The following is a 12,894-nucleotide window of genomic DNA, read 5'->3' as shown; positions in this document are numbered from 1 at the left end:
AATTCAAGCAGGTGAAGTGCATATTCATGAAGTGTGATTGGAATAAGGTAGCTGATGCTATGGCGCGTGAGGGAAGAATTTCGGATATGAATCGGAATATTGTTAGGGAATTGCCCCATCCCCCTAATTATTGCACTAGCTTTATTTTGGAGGATTGTACTAAATTTTAAGTACTCGCCGAACTATGCTATGCCTTTTTAACCAACAAAAAAAAAATTTGAACACCTCCTGTTAGCTATACAAATTTTTGATTATTTGTACCAATGCCACTGATAAATCAATGATCTCTCTGTATTTTTTCAGTTTGCTTAACTGAAATCTTGACACTATTCACATTTAGATAAAATATTCAAAATGCTTCTTAATATATAAGAAAAAATGTAGTCACGTGGTGTCTTTTTTATTCATCTTAATGAGTATTATTTTAATATCTAATCATTTATGATTTTTACTAATATGTAATGCAAGATATTAAGGTGAAAAAAGTGCAATGGCAAACGCCAAACCAAGCAAACTAAAAAAGTATGTACATAGTGAGTACCAAATATTTATTTTTCTATTAGTTGGTACAAATACAAGATTATTACTTGTTAGATCTTTCTCATTGAAAGTGTAAAGTTCCTCAAGACAGCAAGGCATACATAACATGACTTACACTAGAGAACCTCAACATATCAAAAGTACAAATTTCAAATCAAAATGAAACTACTACATAACCATCAAAGACAAACTAACACCAACCTTGATCTACCTGAAACTTGCCATTTTGGAGACCTTACAATTCTACCACCCTTTTACAACAACATTTAAACATGACACTGCCTAATGTCGTTGCCCTTAGGTATATGTTATGGAGCTTTTCTCACACACTAACAACAACAATAAGAAGGTTCCGGAGAAGAAAAACCGGACCACAGAATTTTTGATGTAAGAGGGGTTGTAGAGTGGAATAAAAAAAAGAAGAACACCAAGCAAGAAGATGCATCCCATGCCCAAAACCACATAGGAAAGCCAAGATACTGTCCTCAACACGACGAATATACCCATCATAAAGGCCATGGACATCATAACGAGCGCGAGTCCCAACATGGGTAGTGCGAATTTGAGAGACAACCTAATTAGCTTTAGGTCACCCAAGTGTGCCCAAATGAGGGTCACAACACATAGGATGGAACTATAAAGTGCAGCTGTGTTGCATATTACAAACATCTTAAACGCCCATTTTCTAGCCAATACTGCCAAACCTATGTTTGGATCATTTTCAGACTGGTTATAACCTCCTGGAAGAGTGAACCCAGCTGCGAAGGTCACGGTAGCCACAAGTGTAGCAACTAACATGTGTGTGTCAACTCTCTCTGTAAAACTGTCCAACTCTTTCGCATCGTTTGCTTTGTTCTTTTGCTTTCCAGCTCTGAGGTTTTGCACATAGGTCTTCCTTTTTGATTGTGAGCTTCTAGGTGCATCCACATACCTCAAGGCCATCCAAGTAAGCCGCTGCAAAAATCAATATCGAGTAGGGATGTGCTCTTTTTTAGCCAAGGGTTGTACTAGATTTACTTGAACAAGAAATTGTGCTAACGCCTAAATCATGTTCTATTAATATAAAAGTTTTGGAATTAATTGCAATATATATTTTAGTTGTAAATTATAACTTTTTAATCTTAATCATCAAAAACAATCAATAATAGAATTTTTCTTTGAACGAATTAAATTTATCAAAAAGTAAGCTATAAATTTATAATGATAGTGGTCATACAATATGGATGGCTAATTACCTATACATTGTTGGGTATATTGTCATATGGGGCTCAAGATGGTGTATGGGTGTGGAAATGAGGTTGAGTAAAAGGAAAAAAAAGTGTAAAAAGGCTGTACGAGGATTTCGCCCGATCGGGTCGGGAAGTGCAGCCCGATCGAGCCCAAGACGAGCAGTGCAGCAGGGTAATTTGTAAAGAGCCCGATGTCATCGGGCGTATTTGCCCGATCGGAGAAGGAGCGAACTTCGACTAGGGCGTTCCTCACCCGATTGGGCCCGCGTGTATATATCGGGCCCGATCGAGCGGTCTCTTGTCAATTTTAGATCGCTAGAAAGAGGCGAGACCGCCCGATCGGGCGACTAATTCTCCATCCAAATATACATGCAGGCCCGATCGGGCGAGGAACGACCGAGTCAAAGTTTGCTTCTTCGACCGATCGGAGCACACGCCCGATGACATCGGGCTCTTCATTGACTTCCCTCTTGCATTGCACGTCTCGGGGGCACTACCCGACCACATCGGGCAAAACCCCGTATAGTTGTTTTATGCCTTTTTTCCTTCTACGCAACCTCATCTCCACAATCATACATCATCTTGAGCCTCATATGATAATACACCCAACATATATGTTATAGGAATATGGGTATGTGCCTAGGTTTGTAACTCAACTATATTATCAAAAACTTCTATGATTCTAGCCCGGACGAAGTGTCCATACTCATGCCAGACAGGTAAGACTAGCTAATTGAAGAAAAATGAAGAATCTAAATAACATAGATACATACCGCTTCAAACGTAGGCAGTGGCTCAGTATGGACCTCGACAAAATCAAGAGCTGTCAATCCATTCTTGTTCTCCAAATTGTTCTTGCATTGCTGTTCTCGTGCCAATATGTTCACCGTCCTCGGATGGAAGCCTTTGGCAGCCAAATGCAACGGAGTATTTCCATCTTCATCTTTTAAATTGATGAGCCTCTCTAAATCTCGCTTATTTATCACATATGATACCACTTTGGATTTGCCACTCTCAGCTGCTACATGAAGAATAGTTTGGCCTTTTTTGTTGAGCAAGTTTTTGGTGATGTACAGCTTTTCGATGATCTTCAAATTACCTCCACTTGCTGCCTTATGAATGGGAAAGTAACCTGCCTTGTCACATTCGTATGCATATTCAGGGAATTTTTCGAACAAGTATTCAACCCCTTTAAGGTGACCTTTGAATGCTGCATAAGATAGTGGTGATCGACCTTCATCATCAACTGATTTGATAAGATCTTCATGATTGGCTAATATCTCCTTCAAAATTTCTGCGCATAATCCAATGAACTATTATACTTCAAGAAGATAATGTTAAACATTACTAAACTGATTCTTCAACTAGATTTAGGTGTATGGGCAATTTAAATGGTTGGATGGATGTGAATCGATTGATACTCTCAAGATTTAGTGTGTAAGCTAGTTTTAAGTCCGAGCTATGCTCTGGATAATTATAATATTTATTTATAGATATAACACCAAATATCACTTGGCTGGTGGTTAAGACTTTAGTGTATAATCTTGAGGTCATGTGATTGAATCTTATAAGATGCATTTTCTATTTTTTTATATTATTACATGCGTGTTTACATAAACTAAACTTTCTAGGGATATCGCCACGTGGCCTAGTTTCTTGCTTATGAACGCCTTTTAATATATTAGAATAGATGTAGTGCTTTTTTATTATTTGATTGTAAACAAAAAAGGCAAAAACGAATATGTGAATGAAAAAGTTAAAAAATAAGGACGGAAAAAATTTCATGGGAAATAGATATCCGACATAAAATCAAAAATTAATTAGTTATCCACTCTCACCTTGGTGAATCAAATTTCTGATATATAAAATTGGAAATTAATTAGAATTCTCACGTATTGCATATATATTCATGCAAATAAAAACCAAAGTTTTGACGTTCCCTACGAAATGTATGACGGAAATATTTCGCACAAAATATAATTAAATTGTCGTAAAATTAATAAAGAAAAGTATAAAAAGAATCTGAAATTAACCACATCTAATTTCTCCTTTGATATGTTAGTTACTTACCAACAACTTTTTTTTGCTTCGTTTCACCGGCTTGTCATCCATCCTAATCCACACATTAAATAACTGAACTTAAAAATTAGATTTCAATAAAAATAATTATAGTCGGTAGATTCATAATGAATTCAAAATTATGAAACTTTGTTTGTAATTTATAACTTTTTGCTATGATGGGCCATCTAATTACGTAAATCAAGATATTTGTAGTCACCACAACACCACCTAATCCCGGGCATGATGTTGGCATATGTTGATAATTCTTGATGTCCTTAAAGCTACGATATATACTTTCTCTTTCTCTATTAATCGAATCATTTTGGTTTTTATCCTTGTCAATACATTTTAATTAGTAATATATTTAATTTATTACTCCCTCCGTTTTCTAAAGATTTTCCCTCTTTCCATTTAAGTGCGTTTCCAAAAGATTTTTCATCTTTTACTTTATTTCTAATTTGGAATTTTTTCCCTTTTTGCCCTCTCATGTCCCTATCATATGGTCTATCATTACATTATTAATTCAATTTTACTCTCTTTCTCTCTCCTACTTTAACCTCTTTTTATTTGTTTATTTATCTTAACCCCCTTTCTCTCTCCTACTTTATCCATCCCACGCCGCACAACCCACACAAATTAATTTTCATTGGTATCTGTAGTAACAGTAACAAGGAAGATCTTTAGGATACGGAGGTAATACGTTTTAGTAAATTTTAAAAAGTTGATATATTGAGAGTATATATATATATATAGGAATAGTATCATGTGAAAACCAATACTTATGCTGAAAATTGCAACATAAAATGAGCAAAAATATAAATAAAAAAATAAAATGAGCAAAAGTTTCTTAGCAAAAAACATATATGAGCAAAAAGGTTGGTTTTCAATTTTCAACTTAAGGTTAATTTTCAATGGATCGTATATATATATATATATATATATATATTATAATATTATTATATATATATATATATAATATATATATATATATATATATATATTATTGCAATTAATAAAAAAAAACGCAGGCCAAAGTATATATAAGACCGTTTTCAAAATGTTGCCTCCGTTTTTTTATTTTATAAATGCTACATTTTCATTAAATGAAAATGTCATAACAGATGCTACATATCATAAATGGATCTCTTTTCACCATAAAGATCTTAAAATACTATTAAAAAGTTGGTGGTCTCCCACCATCTCCTTTAAAATACCTATATTTTTTCCTTAATAAATGTTTTTTATTTAAAAAGTAATGGTTTCCTACTTTCTCTATCTACCTTTCTTAAAAACCTCAGACTTTCTCTCTGTAGCATGTATAAAAAACATAGGAAGTATAAAATAAACGAAATACATTACATTGTAATAAATAAAAAAAGGAAATTGATTAGCAGAGTTTACCCGTGTTATCAGCATCAATGGCGACATGAACAATAGACTTGCCTTTAAGTAACTCAGGCTCTGAAGCTACCTTATTCTCTTTTGTATAAGCAATCATCTTCTTCACGAGTTCCCAAAACTTTGACTGAATAGCCATATAAAGTGGAGACACGTTAATTTTATTCAATTTATAACACGCTCCACCATATTCATCCATCAAAATCTGAGCCATATTTTCTTGACAATTTTCGAGTGCAATGTGGAGTGGGGTGTCCCCTTCATCATTTTGAACACCCAACAATTTTGCGCTAATATATTCTTCCTTTGAATCGTAACTCTTCCAGTTCATCAGCGCTTTAACCGCGTCGAATTGTGAAGCTTTTGCAGCTGAATGAAATGCAAGATCACCTTTGTTGTTTGTCCATGTAATAATGTGCTTACTACTTGGGAGAAGTTCTGCAATGACCTGAGCTTGCCCTGTACTTCCTGCTATGTGAAGCACGGAATTTTCATCTTCCTTAGACTTTAGCTCATAAAAGTTACCTATTTTTAGTTTTGATATATCATCTTTTTTCCCCTCAACCAATAACTTGTACACCTTTGCATCAATCGGAACAAACTGTTCTTTGCCATCATTGTGTATATCCTTATCGCTGCCGCTGCTGCCGCTGTCGCTGCCGCTGGCTTGGCTGCCGCGAGCTAAAGAAAGTTGATTGAGAGATTTCATTTTCAAGGAGTGATGTTTTTAGTCGGATGTAAGTCGGAGGTGTAGCTATGGTCTATGAGGTACTCATATAGGAGCAATGATATTCTCTATCCGATGTGGGATAGATTGTCCAATATCATGGCATTTTCATAATTTTTGTAAAAAAAACTATAAATTGTAAAAAAAGTTAATTTTTATATATTTATATTTTAGATTTGAACTTGAAATCTAGTTGATATTTCAGATGACTAATATAACATATTTTCACATCATCTTGTTATATCGATTGACTAATATATCATATTTTAGTTGTATCTTATCATATCAAGTGTATATTATATTATAATAAAGTGCATGTAGTTGTTATTAAAATTACAAAAAATTATCTTAATATTAAACAAGTTGTCCAATATCGAATATGAGTGAATACTTTCTCCTCGTATAGTCGCACGTTAGTAACGAAGTCAGCTTTTCTTTCCAAAATTTCTGTCCTTTTCTTTTCTAATATAAAAGTGTAAGTTAGTGTGGAGTGTGGACACAGCCGATCAATTGGGTCCTAAGTCCCAACAACTCTAAATAGTTCTAATAAACTAATAACATCCCGGGCAATAATCCTCATAAACTAATATCATCAGTAGCGTGTATTCTGGGTGGAAGTTGGTAATAGAAACAAAATAGTCATCTAGTCGTTGATTAGAGGCGGATAAGTCACATATATTTCATAGGTAACAGGAAATCATTTTGGCTACCAATGTACACGGCCCCACCCAGAAGCTTAATACTTCATTTTTTTTATCACTTTCACATTTTTGTTTGTCTTTTTTAATGCAAATATTTTTCATTATATATTAGTAAAAATTATAACGATTTAGTATTAATAAAGTACCAATTTAAATGAATCAAACAAGATGTCACATGGCCATATTTTTTCTTGTAATTTGAAAAAAAAAACGAGAACATTCTCTCTAAGTATGAATAGCGTCAAGATTCTAAGTGAGAAAGATAAAAAAAAAGAGAAATTCTCAACGGTAGGTTCAAATTCTCAAGAATTTCACTCTTTGTTTTTCCAAAGGTAGGCCTCAGTTTTCTAATTTACTCTAAAGTAGCATTGTTGAGGCTTGAACGTTAATTTCATATCTAGCTTTAGTACTTCTGTTGAGTTTTGTTTAGCCCCTACTAACTATGGTTTATTTAGGTCTAAACTCCTAATAGCCGGCAAAATTGGATCTTACATTTTTTCCAATGACCTCCACAGTTTTGCACTTTCTACGAGCCCCTGATGATGCAAGGCCGTTTCTTGTCACAGATAAGGACTCTAGAGCTTATGATTCTTAAGGATGTGATAATGTGAAGCTCTTAAATCATATTCAAATATTTAACACTTAAACTATATCTAATCATTCTAGAACTAACAAGCTACAATCATGCTGTTTGTGACTATATTTATTCTTGAGCTACTCATTCACTTATTGATGAAAAAATACGGGACTTCTTTCTTTGTCAACTACCATCCATATAGATTTATGGATATCACTTTTCAATTTACAATACTAATGTAATAGTAATATATACTTCCATGACTTTTAACTACAATCTGTATAAATTTATGAAAACTTTTGTTTATCAATTAGGAGTCTAGACGTAAATTACGGTTACTAGGGGTTAAGAAAAACTTAACATATGTATTAAATTTAAACACGCAGTTAACATTTAAGCCTCATTAATGCTGTCTTTGGATAAACTAGGAAAATTAATGTGGATCTTGAAAATAGGAAACACTATTTAGGCTCTTTTAATGTACTTTAGTGGCTTTCTTTTAACTTTCTTGGATGCAATTCAAAGTTTCTTGATTAAAAAGATGCAATCTTTAACTGAAACAAAGTACAAGAATCAAGTTTATTGATGTATTTCGACTCAACAACTCGAATGGTGACAAGGATATGAAGAATTCTGATGTATTTCTACTCAAAATTCAGCTAGGGAATTGATTCTCTCCAAAAACGTTTGGATTTACTCCTTAAACTTGTAATTCACATAAATTAACTTAAACTCAAAACTCATTTTTATTAATGGCTGAATAGATATATACTCCCTTCTCTCAAAATATAGTTCCCATTTCTCTTTTTTCACGGTAATTTATGCAAGTAGAATCTAAGAGAGATAGTAAAGATTTTTTATTTATTTGAATAGATGTTGTATGGGAAAAGATTATTTTAGGAGAGAGAATGGAGAATAATTGATGAAAGAGCATTAGTTTTAACATTTTGGTTGAATAAACAAAGGAAAATACAAAATTCTAGAAGCAAATAAATGATGGGAAACACTTTTTCTAGACAAATTATGAAAAAATGCGAAACTAAATATGAAAATGGGAACTATATTTTCGGACACCCAAAATAAAAATGGGAACTATATTTTGGGACGGAGGGAATATATTGGTTTGGAAGAAACCTACATCAACTAGAAAACATAAAGCATAAAAGATAACTTAAAACAAACTAACAAACTCCATATAATTCACACGGCTAAGGAAATTAAACCACACGCCTATGTGATTAGGAAACCTAACACATACAGATCAAACTATAATTAAAATAAAGTCCTAATTCTTGACAAACTAAGAATTAAATAACTAAATTACAGAGAAATCTAACAGAAATAGAACTCTACGTAACTAACACTTCTAATCAACATCAGAAAATCTCAAGAGTTGATAGATATTGGTTCTATACTTTATAGTTCTTATTTGTTGTATAATTAATTGTTTTTGAATAATTTCAAGAAGAAAGGGTCCAACCTAATTGATTTGTTCTCTATTGATTTTGTATTTGGGTTGTAATTGGTTTTTTTGGTGGCAATAATATATCTTTTGATTAGTTAAAAAAACCAATAGAAAACAATAGCAAAAAGTGGTACGTAAAATAGGCGACAAAAAATTTAAACTGAGTAGATAACACAACAAATGTAGGGTAGTAGACTTAAATATTGGGTGCTAGCTTGAGGAAACTAACCGGCTATAGAACTAGGGAAAATAAAAACAAAAAAAAAGGAAGAAGCAACATGGCTGAGAAATGTTATAGAATTACCACATCATGACATTGATATTGTTCTAAACATATCTACTTATTTTCATAATCTCCATGCGATATCATATGAATTCAATTTCCTGTCAATTGTGTTTCCTGTTTTAAATAAGCGAGAACATCTTTACTCTGGTATAAAGTTGCTAACTGAAGAACATTCCGACCCCTTTTGTCAACGTGATGGAGTGATTGAGGGCAATGTAATATGAACTTCTTGACGATACTGACGTGACCTCCGGTAACTGCTTTATGAATAGGGAATGAGCCATCTTCATCTTTTTTGGTAATAGAATCTGGAAAACTTTTAAGAATATAGCAGATTTCTTCGAGGCAACCTTCAAATGCTGCAAATGAAAGCAGCTTCCAACCTTTTTTGTCTGGTAGGTTGATGAGCTCAGGTATCCCCTCCATTATTGCTTGCAATACAGCTAATTATTCATATTTAAACAAATAAAAGTTACGCAAAGTTATATTTGTTTCTTTTAGTTGTACAAAATTACTTTGCACTTATGCCAACGTATATAAAAAAATTATAAAAAGTTGATATCATGAAAATTTATGTCAAAACAAATTTAATAATAATTCATATGACTATGTTTTTCCTTACGTATGAATAATACAAAAGGGTCAAATCGATGTTGATGAATAGTATCAAAAGTCAATATGGTACAATCAAATGAAAACGAAAGAAGTATACATATATATGTGAAGATTTAGCTGGAAACCTTGAATAAAGACCAACCGTATATTATATAACATAGTTTTTTTTGGAAAATTTGCTAAAAAAAATTTCTAAAAGTTCAATTTTAGGAGGAAAAAACATTTTAAAGCATTCTTTGCCCAAAAAAAAAAAATAAAAAATCCACGAACTTAATTTTTTTTTCAAGATAAAACCTTTTCCGATTTTGGTATCGCTTTACTTCTACTAACACCTTTAAATAAACAATTAACTAAGAGATGGAAAGTAAATGAAACTACTCCCTCAGTTTCCTAAAGATCTTCCTTGTTACTGTTCCTACATATACCAAGAAAAACCCACTTGTGTGGGGTGGGTAAAGTATGAGAGATAAAGGAGTTAAGATAAATAAACAAATAAAAGGGGTTAAAATAGAAGAGAGAAAGGGAGTAAAATTGATTTAGTAATGTAATGGTGGACCATATGATTAGGGACATGAGAGGGTAGAAAGGAGAAAAAAAATTCCAAATAAGAAATAAAGTAAAATAGGGAAGATATTTTGGAAACGCACTTAAATGAAAAGAGGGAAGATCTTTAAGAAACGGAGGGAGTAAACAAAGAGTACTGAGCAAAAGAAACAAGATATACCTGGATTCCTCTGCTTGAGCGCAATATGCGCAATCGAGATCTTCTTGGCATGTTCAAGCAGACGATCGCGGATGGATGCGGACACTTTAGCTGTAGTCATGTATTTAACAATATCCCGGTGACCCTTTTCTACGGCAAGCGACAGCGGCGAGACTCCTTCTTGGTTGAGTTTATACATGGCCCTAGGTGCCTTATCGACCAAGTAATATGTCGTCTTCTCATGGCCACCCTCAATGGCATAATGCAAGGGTATGTTATTACATCGGTCACCCTCAAGCATCAGTCTTTTCACCTCGCTACTGCTTTGCATAACTTCAAATATTGTCTTTAGTGTTCCAACTTGGCCATGAAATGCGGCTACATGTAGGGCATTGCAACCTATTTCATTCTTGTGCTGTAATACATCTTCATCCTCTTCTAAGATCTCCTCGATCACGTCCTGTTTACCTTTCCCGGCCGCTTTGTGGAGTCTAATCCACTCCTCCTCGTCCTCATCATCATCGTCATCATTGTCTGACAGCGCCATTCGTGCGAGTCTCATTTCTATATCAGAAGGCACGAAGTGTTGCCTTGCTCCCCGACTATCCATTAGCCTAAGCAACTTCTCATATCCAGCTTGTTGTGCTAGCGCATATGGTGTAACTTGTTCCTTGTTCACTTGATATACCGCGTGGCAATCTGCGAAAGCTAGATGCGCAGCGGTCTCTGTGTGGCCGTTCTTGATGGCCAGGTGCAAGGGAGTGTCTCCTTTTGCGTTGCCATCAGACAGCACATTGGTAAGAATATCCAAATGGTCTTTGTTTAGGAACTCGATCATCTTCAAGACTGTGTCTTCATGCCCGGCTCGCGCAGCCACATGAAACGCGCTATCTCCAATGGCATCTCCGATTAAAATCGAGCTCGGATTTTTTGCGAGGATTTCGACGGCATCGTTTGCTCGACCCTCAAAAGCCGCGTCCAGGAGCTCATCAGCCCCATCGTTGTCATTGTTAGAGCTGCTGCTATTGTTTGTTTTTGTTTCGGTGGAATCCATAAAACTTACTAGGGACTAGAACTATGCCCGCGTTAAGAGATAGTTGTCCTTCTCAAATCTATTTGATTGTTTAATTTTGTTTTGTTACTTGTTTTTCGGGTGGGGCAGCAAACTAACAATTATATGAGAATAGGGAGAGTGGTGTAAATAAATTCATTAGTTTCACTCCTGTATGTTCTCATGTTCTGTATCATTTGTCTCGGCTTAGTGCAGTTGTATTATAAGCAAGTCAAGTAGTTAAAATTATTTTAATTATTGCTATACTCGGTTTCACAAGTGAGCTTGGTTTACCAAAGACCAAGTCCGCTTTTAATACACTTCGTCTTATCTGTCATTCAATGACTTTTCAACAACTAGTGTTATTGTTTTTATTAGGAAAGATAATTGGTACGGAGATCAACTCTTATTAGGTTAATAACTTATAAGGTACACCAGTTTATAGGTTCGGTACAAGACTAAATAGTCTAAAAGTAAATGACCCAACATATTGTTGAATAAGAATACGAACCTTAACAATACCCTGTAATTTGGGTTGATACTTTACTGAGTTACTACCTCTCCCTCAGTATTAACAACTCGTTTCATACTCATATAAAATCTTAGCTTATTAAATTCATATCAATATATACATTTAATTTATAGTACCGTGTTATAATATTTTTTATTTTAGAATGAAATAAATAAACAAATGAGCAGCTTATAAGAGGACGGTGTATCTTTAAACATTCATCTCTTCAAAACAATTGAGAAGATTAAAAGAAGAGTACATAAAAAGTAAGATGTTCTAGAAACGCTTGGAAAGACTAAGAAAAGTTTACAATGTTTGAAATTTTTTTAAAAGTTCATAAAAGGATGACCACTACTTTTATTTTTTCTATCTCACTACTTTTTTTTAGGGTTTAGTTTTTTTCTTCTTACTATATTAAAATTTTTCTTTCCAGCACTATTTTATCATTTTTATGTGAATCTTATGGCGCACTACTCTTACTCATTAGTTTCTTGACAAAATCAATTATTGGAAAGAATAAAAGAATACAGAGGGACCATGGTATATAGAAACTAATTACTTTTAGTATGTAAGATGTTAGATTCATTTGATTGTATATTTTCAAAATATAAAATTTCTTTAGAATTAATAGTCGATACTTAAAATATAAATAGTTAAAATTTTGATTGTATATTTTGCTAATTAAGTAGAGATTTATTGAATAGACCAAACAGTTTACAACCTAAACCACTTCCAAGAGAAGGCGAACCAACTAGGTTGGACCCCCTTTACTATAAAGAAAGGAACCAGCCAAACTAGGCCGCAAAACAACTAAGATTATACAACCAATTCCTTACATCAAGAAACTATCTACTCTTAAGCAATTCAAACCAAGCTCTATCCTGAGTAGAAGTTTTCTTAGGAATAACAGTGCTAATCCTAAGAAATATCAAACTTTTAACACGTTGAACAATCTGAGTAGGGCTCCAACCAACTAGATTCCACACTGCCTCATTTCTTGCCCACCAGATGAAGTATACACCTGCCTTCA

General features: G+C 33.8%; 2 protein-coding genes across 2 annotated transcripts; both read right to left on the bottom strand.

Moving 5' to 3' along the window:
* Positions 1-538: 538 nt before the first annotated feature.
* Positions 539-6,064, bottom strand: LOC104891945 (protein ACCELERATED CELL DEATH 6). The gene is made up of 3 exons (XM_010677733.4): positions 5,232-6,064; positions 2,543-3,063; positions 539-1,494 (listed from the first exon to the last, which is right to left on the bottom strand). The coding sequence occupies exons 1-3, from the start codon at positions 5,935-5,937 to the stop codon at positions 838-840; spliced, it is 1,884 nt and encodes a 627-aa protein (XP_010676035.2). The 5' UTR covers positions 5,938-6,064; the 3' UTR covers positions 539-837.
* Positions 6,065-8,816: 2,752 nt separating this feature from the next.
* On the bottom strand, positions 8,817-11,549 carry LOC125496821 (protein ACCELERATED CELL DEATH 6-like). Its single transcript, XM_048642509.2, has 2 exons — positions 10,324-11,549; positions 8,817-9,427 (listed from the first exon to the last, which is right to left on the bottom strand). Exons 1-2 carry the CDS (start codon positions 11,354-11,356, stop codon positions 9,075-9,077), a joined length of 1,386 nt encoding a protein of 461 aa, XP_048498466.1. The 5' UTR covers positions 11,357-11,549; the 3' UTR covers positions 8,817-9,074.
* Between the last annotated feature and the right edge of the window lie 1,345 nt (positions 11,550-12,894).

This window comes from Beta vulgaris, chromosome 4 (genome assembly GCF_026745355.1).
Source record: "Beta vulgaris subsp. vulgaris cultivar EL10 chromosome 4, EL10.2, whole genome shotgun sequence".
NCBI classification, from domain to species: Eukaryota; Viridiplantae; Streptophyta; class Magnoliopsida; order Caryophyllales; family Amaranthaceae; genus Beta; species Beta vulgaris.
This window is presented reverse-complemented; position numbering and strand designations above follow the sequence as displayed.

Bases quoted from the DNA above. Each gene is read 5' to 3' on its own strand.
- LOC104891945 (XM_010677733.4), bottom strand. From the start codon at position 5,937: ATGAAATCTCTCAATCAACTTTCTTTAGCTCGCGGCAGCCAAGCCAGC. The intron at 3,064-5,231 runs GTAAACTCTGCT...GATTATGCGCAG, and splicing joins CATTGATGCTGATAACACGG to AAATTTTGAAGGAGATATTA. The intron at 1,495-2,542 runs GTATGTATCTAT...TGATTTTTGCAG, and splicing joins CACTGCCTACGTTTGAAGCG to CGGCTTACTTGGATGGCCTT.
- LOC125496821 (XM_048642509.2), bottom strand. From the start codon at position 11,356: ATGGATTCCACCGAAACAAAAACAAACAATAGCAGCAGCTCTAACAAT. The intron at 9,428-10,323 runs GTATATCTTGTT...ATGAATAATTAG, and splicing joins GCTCAAGCAGAGGAATCCAG to CTGTATTGCAAGCAATAATG.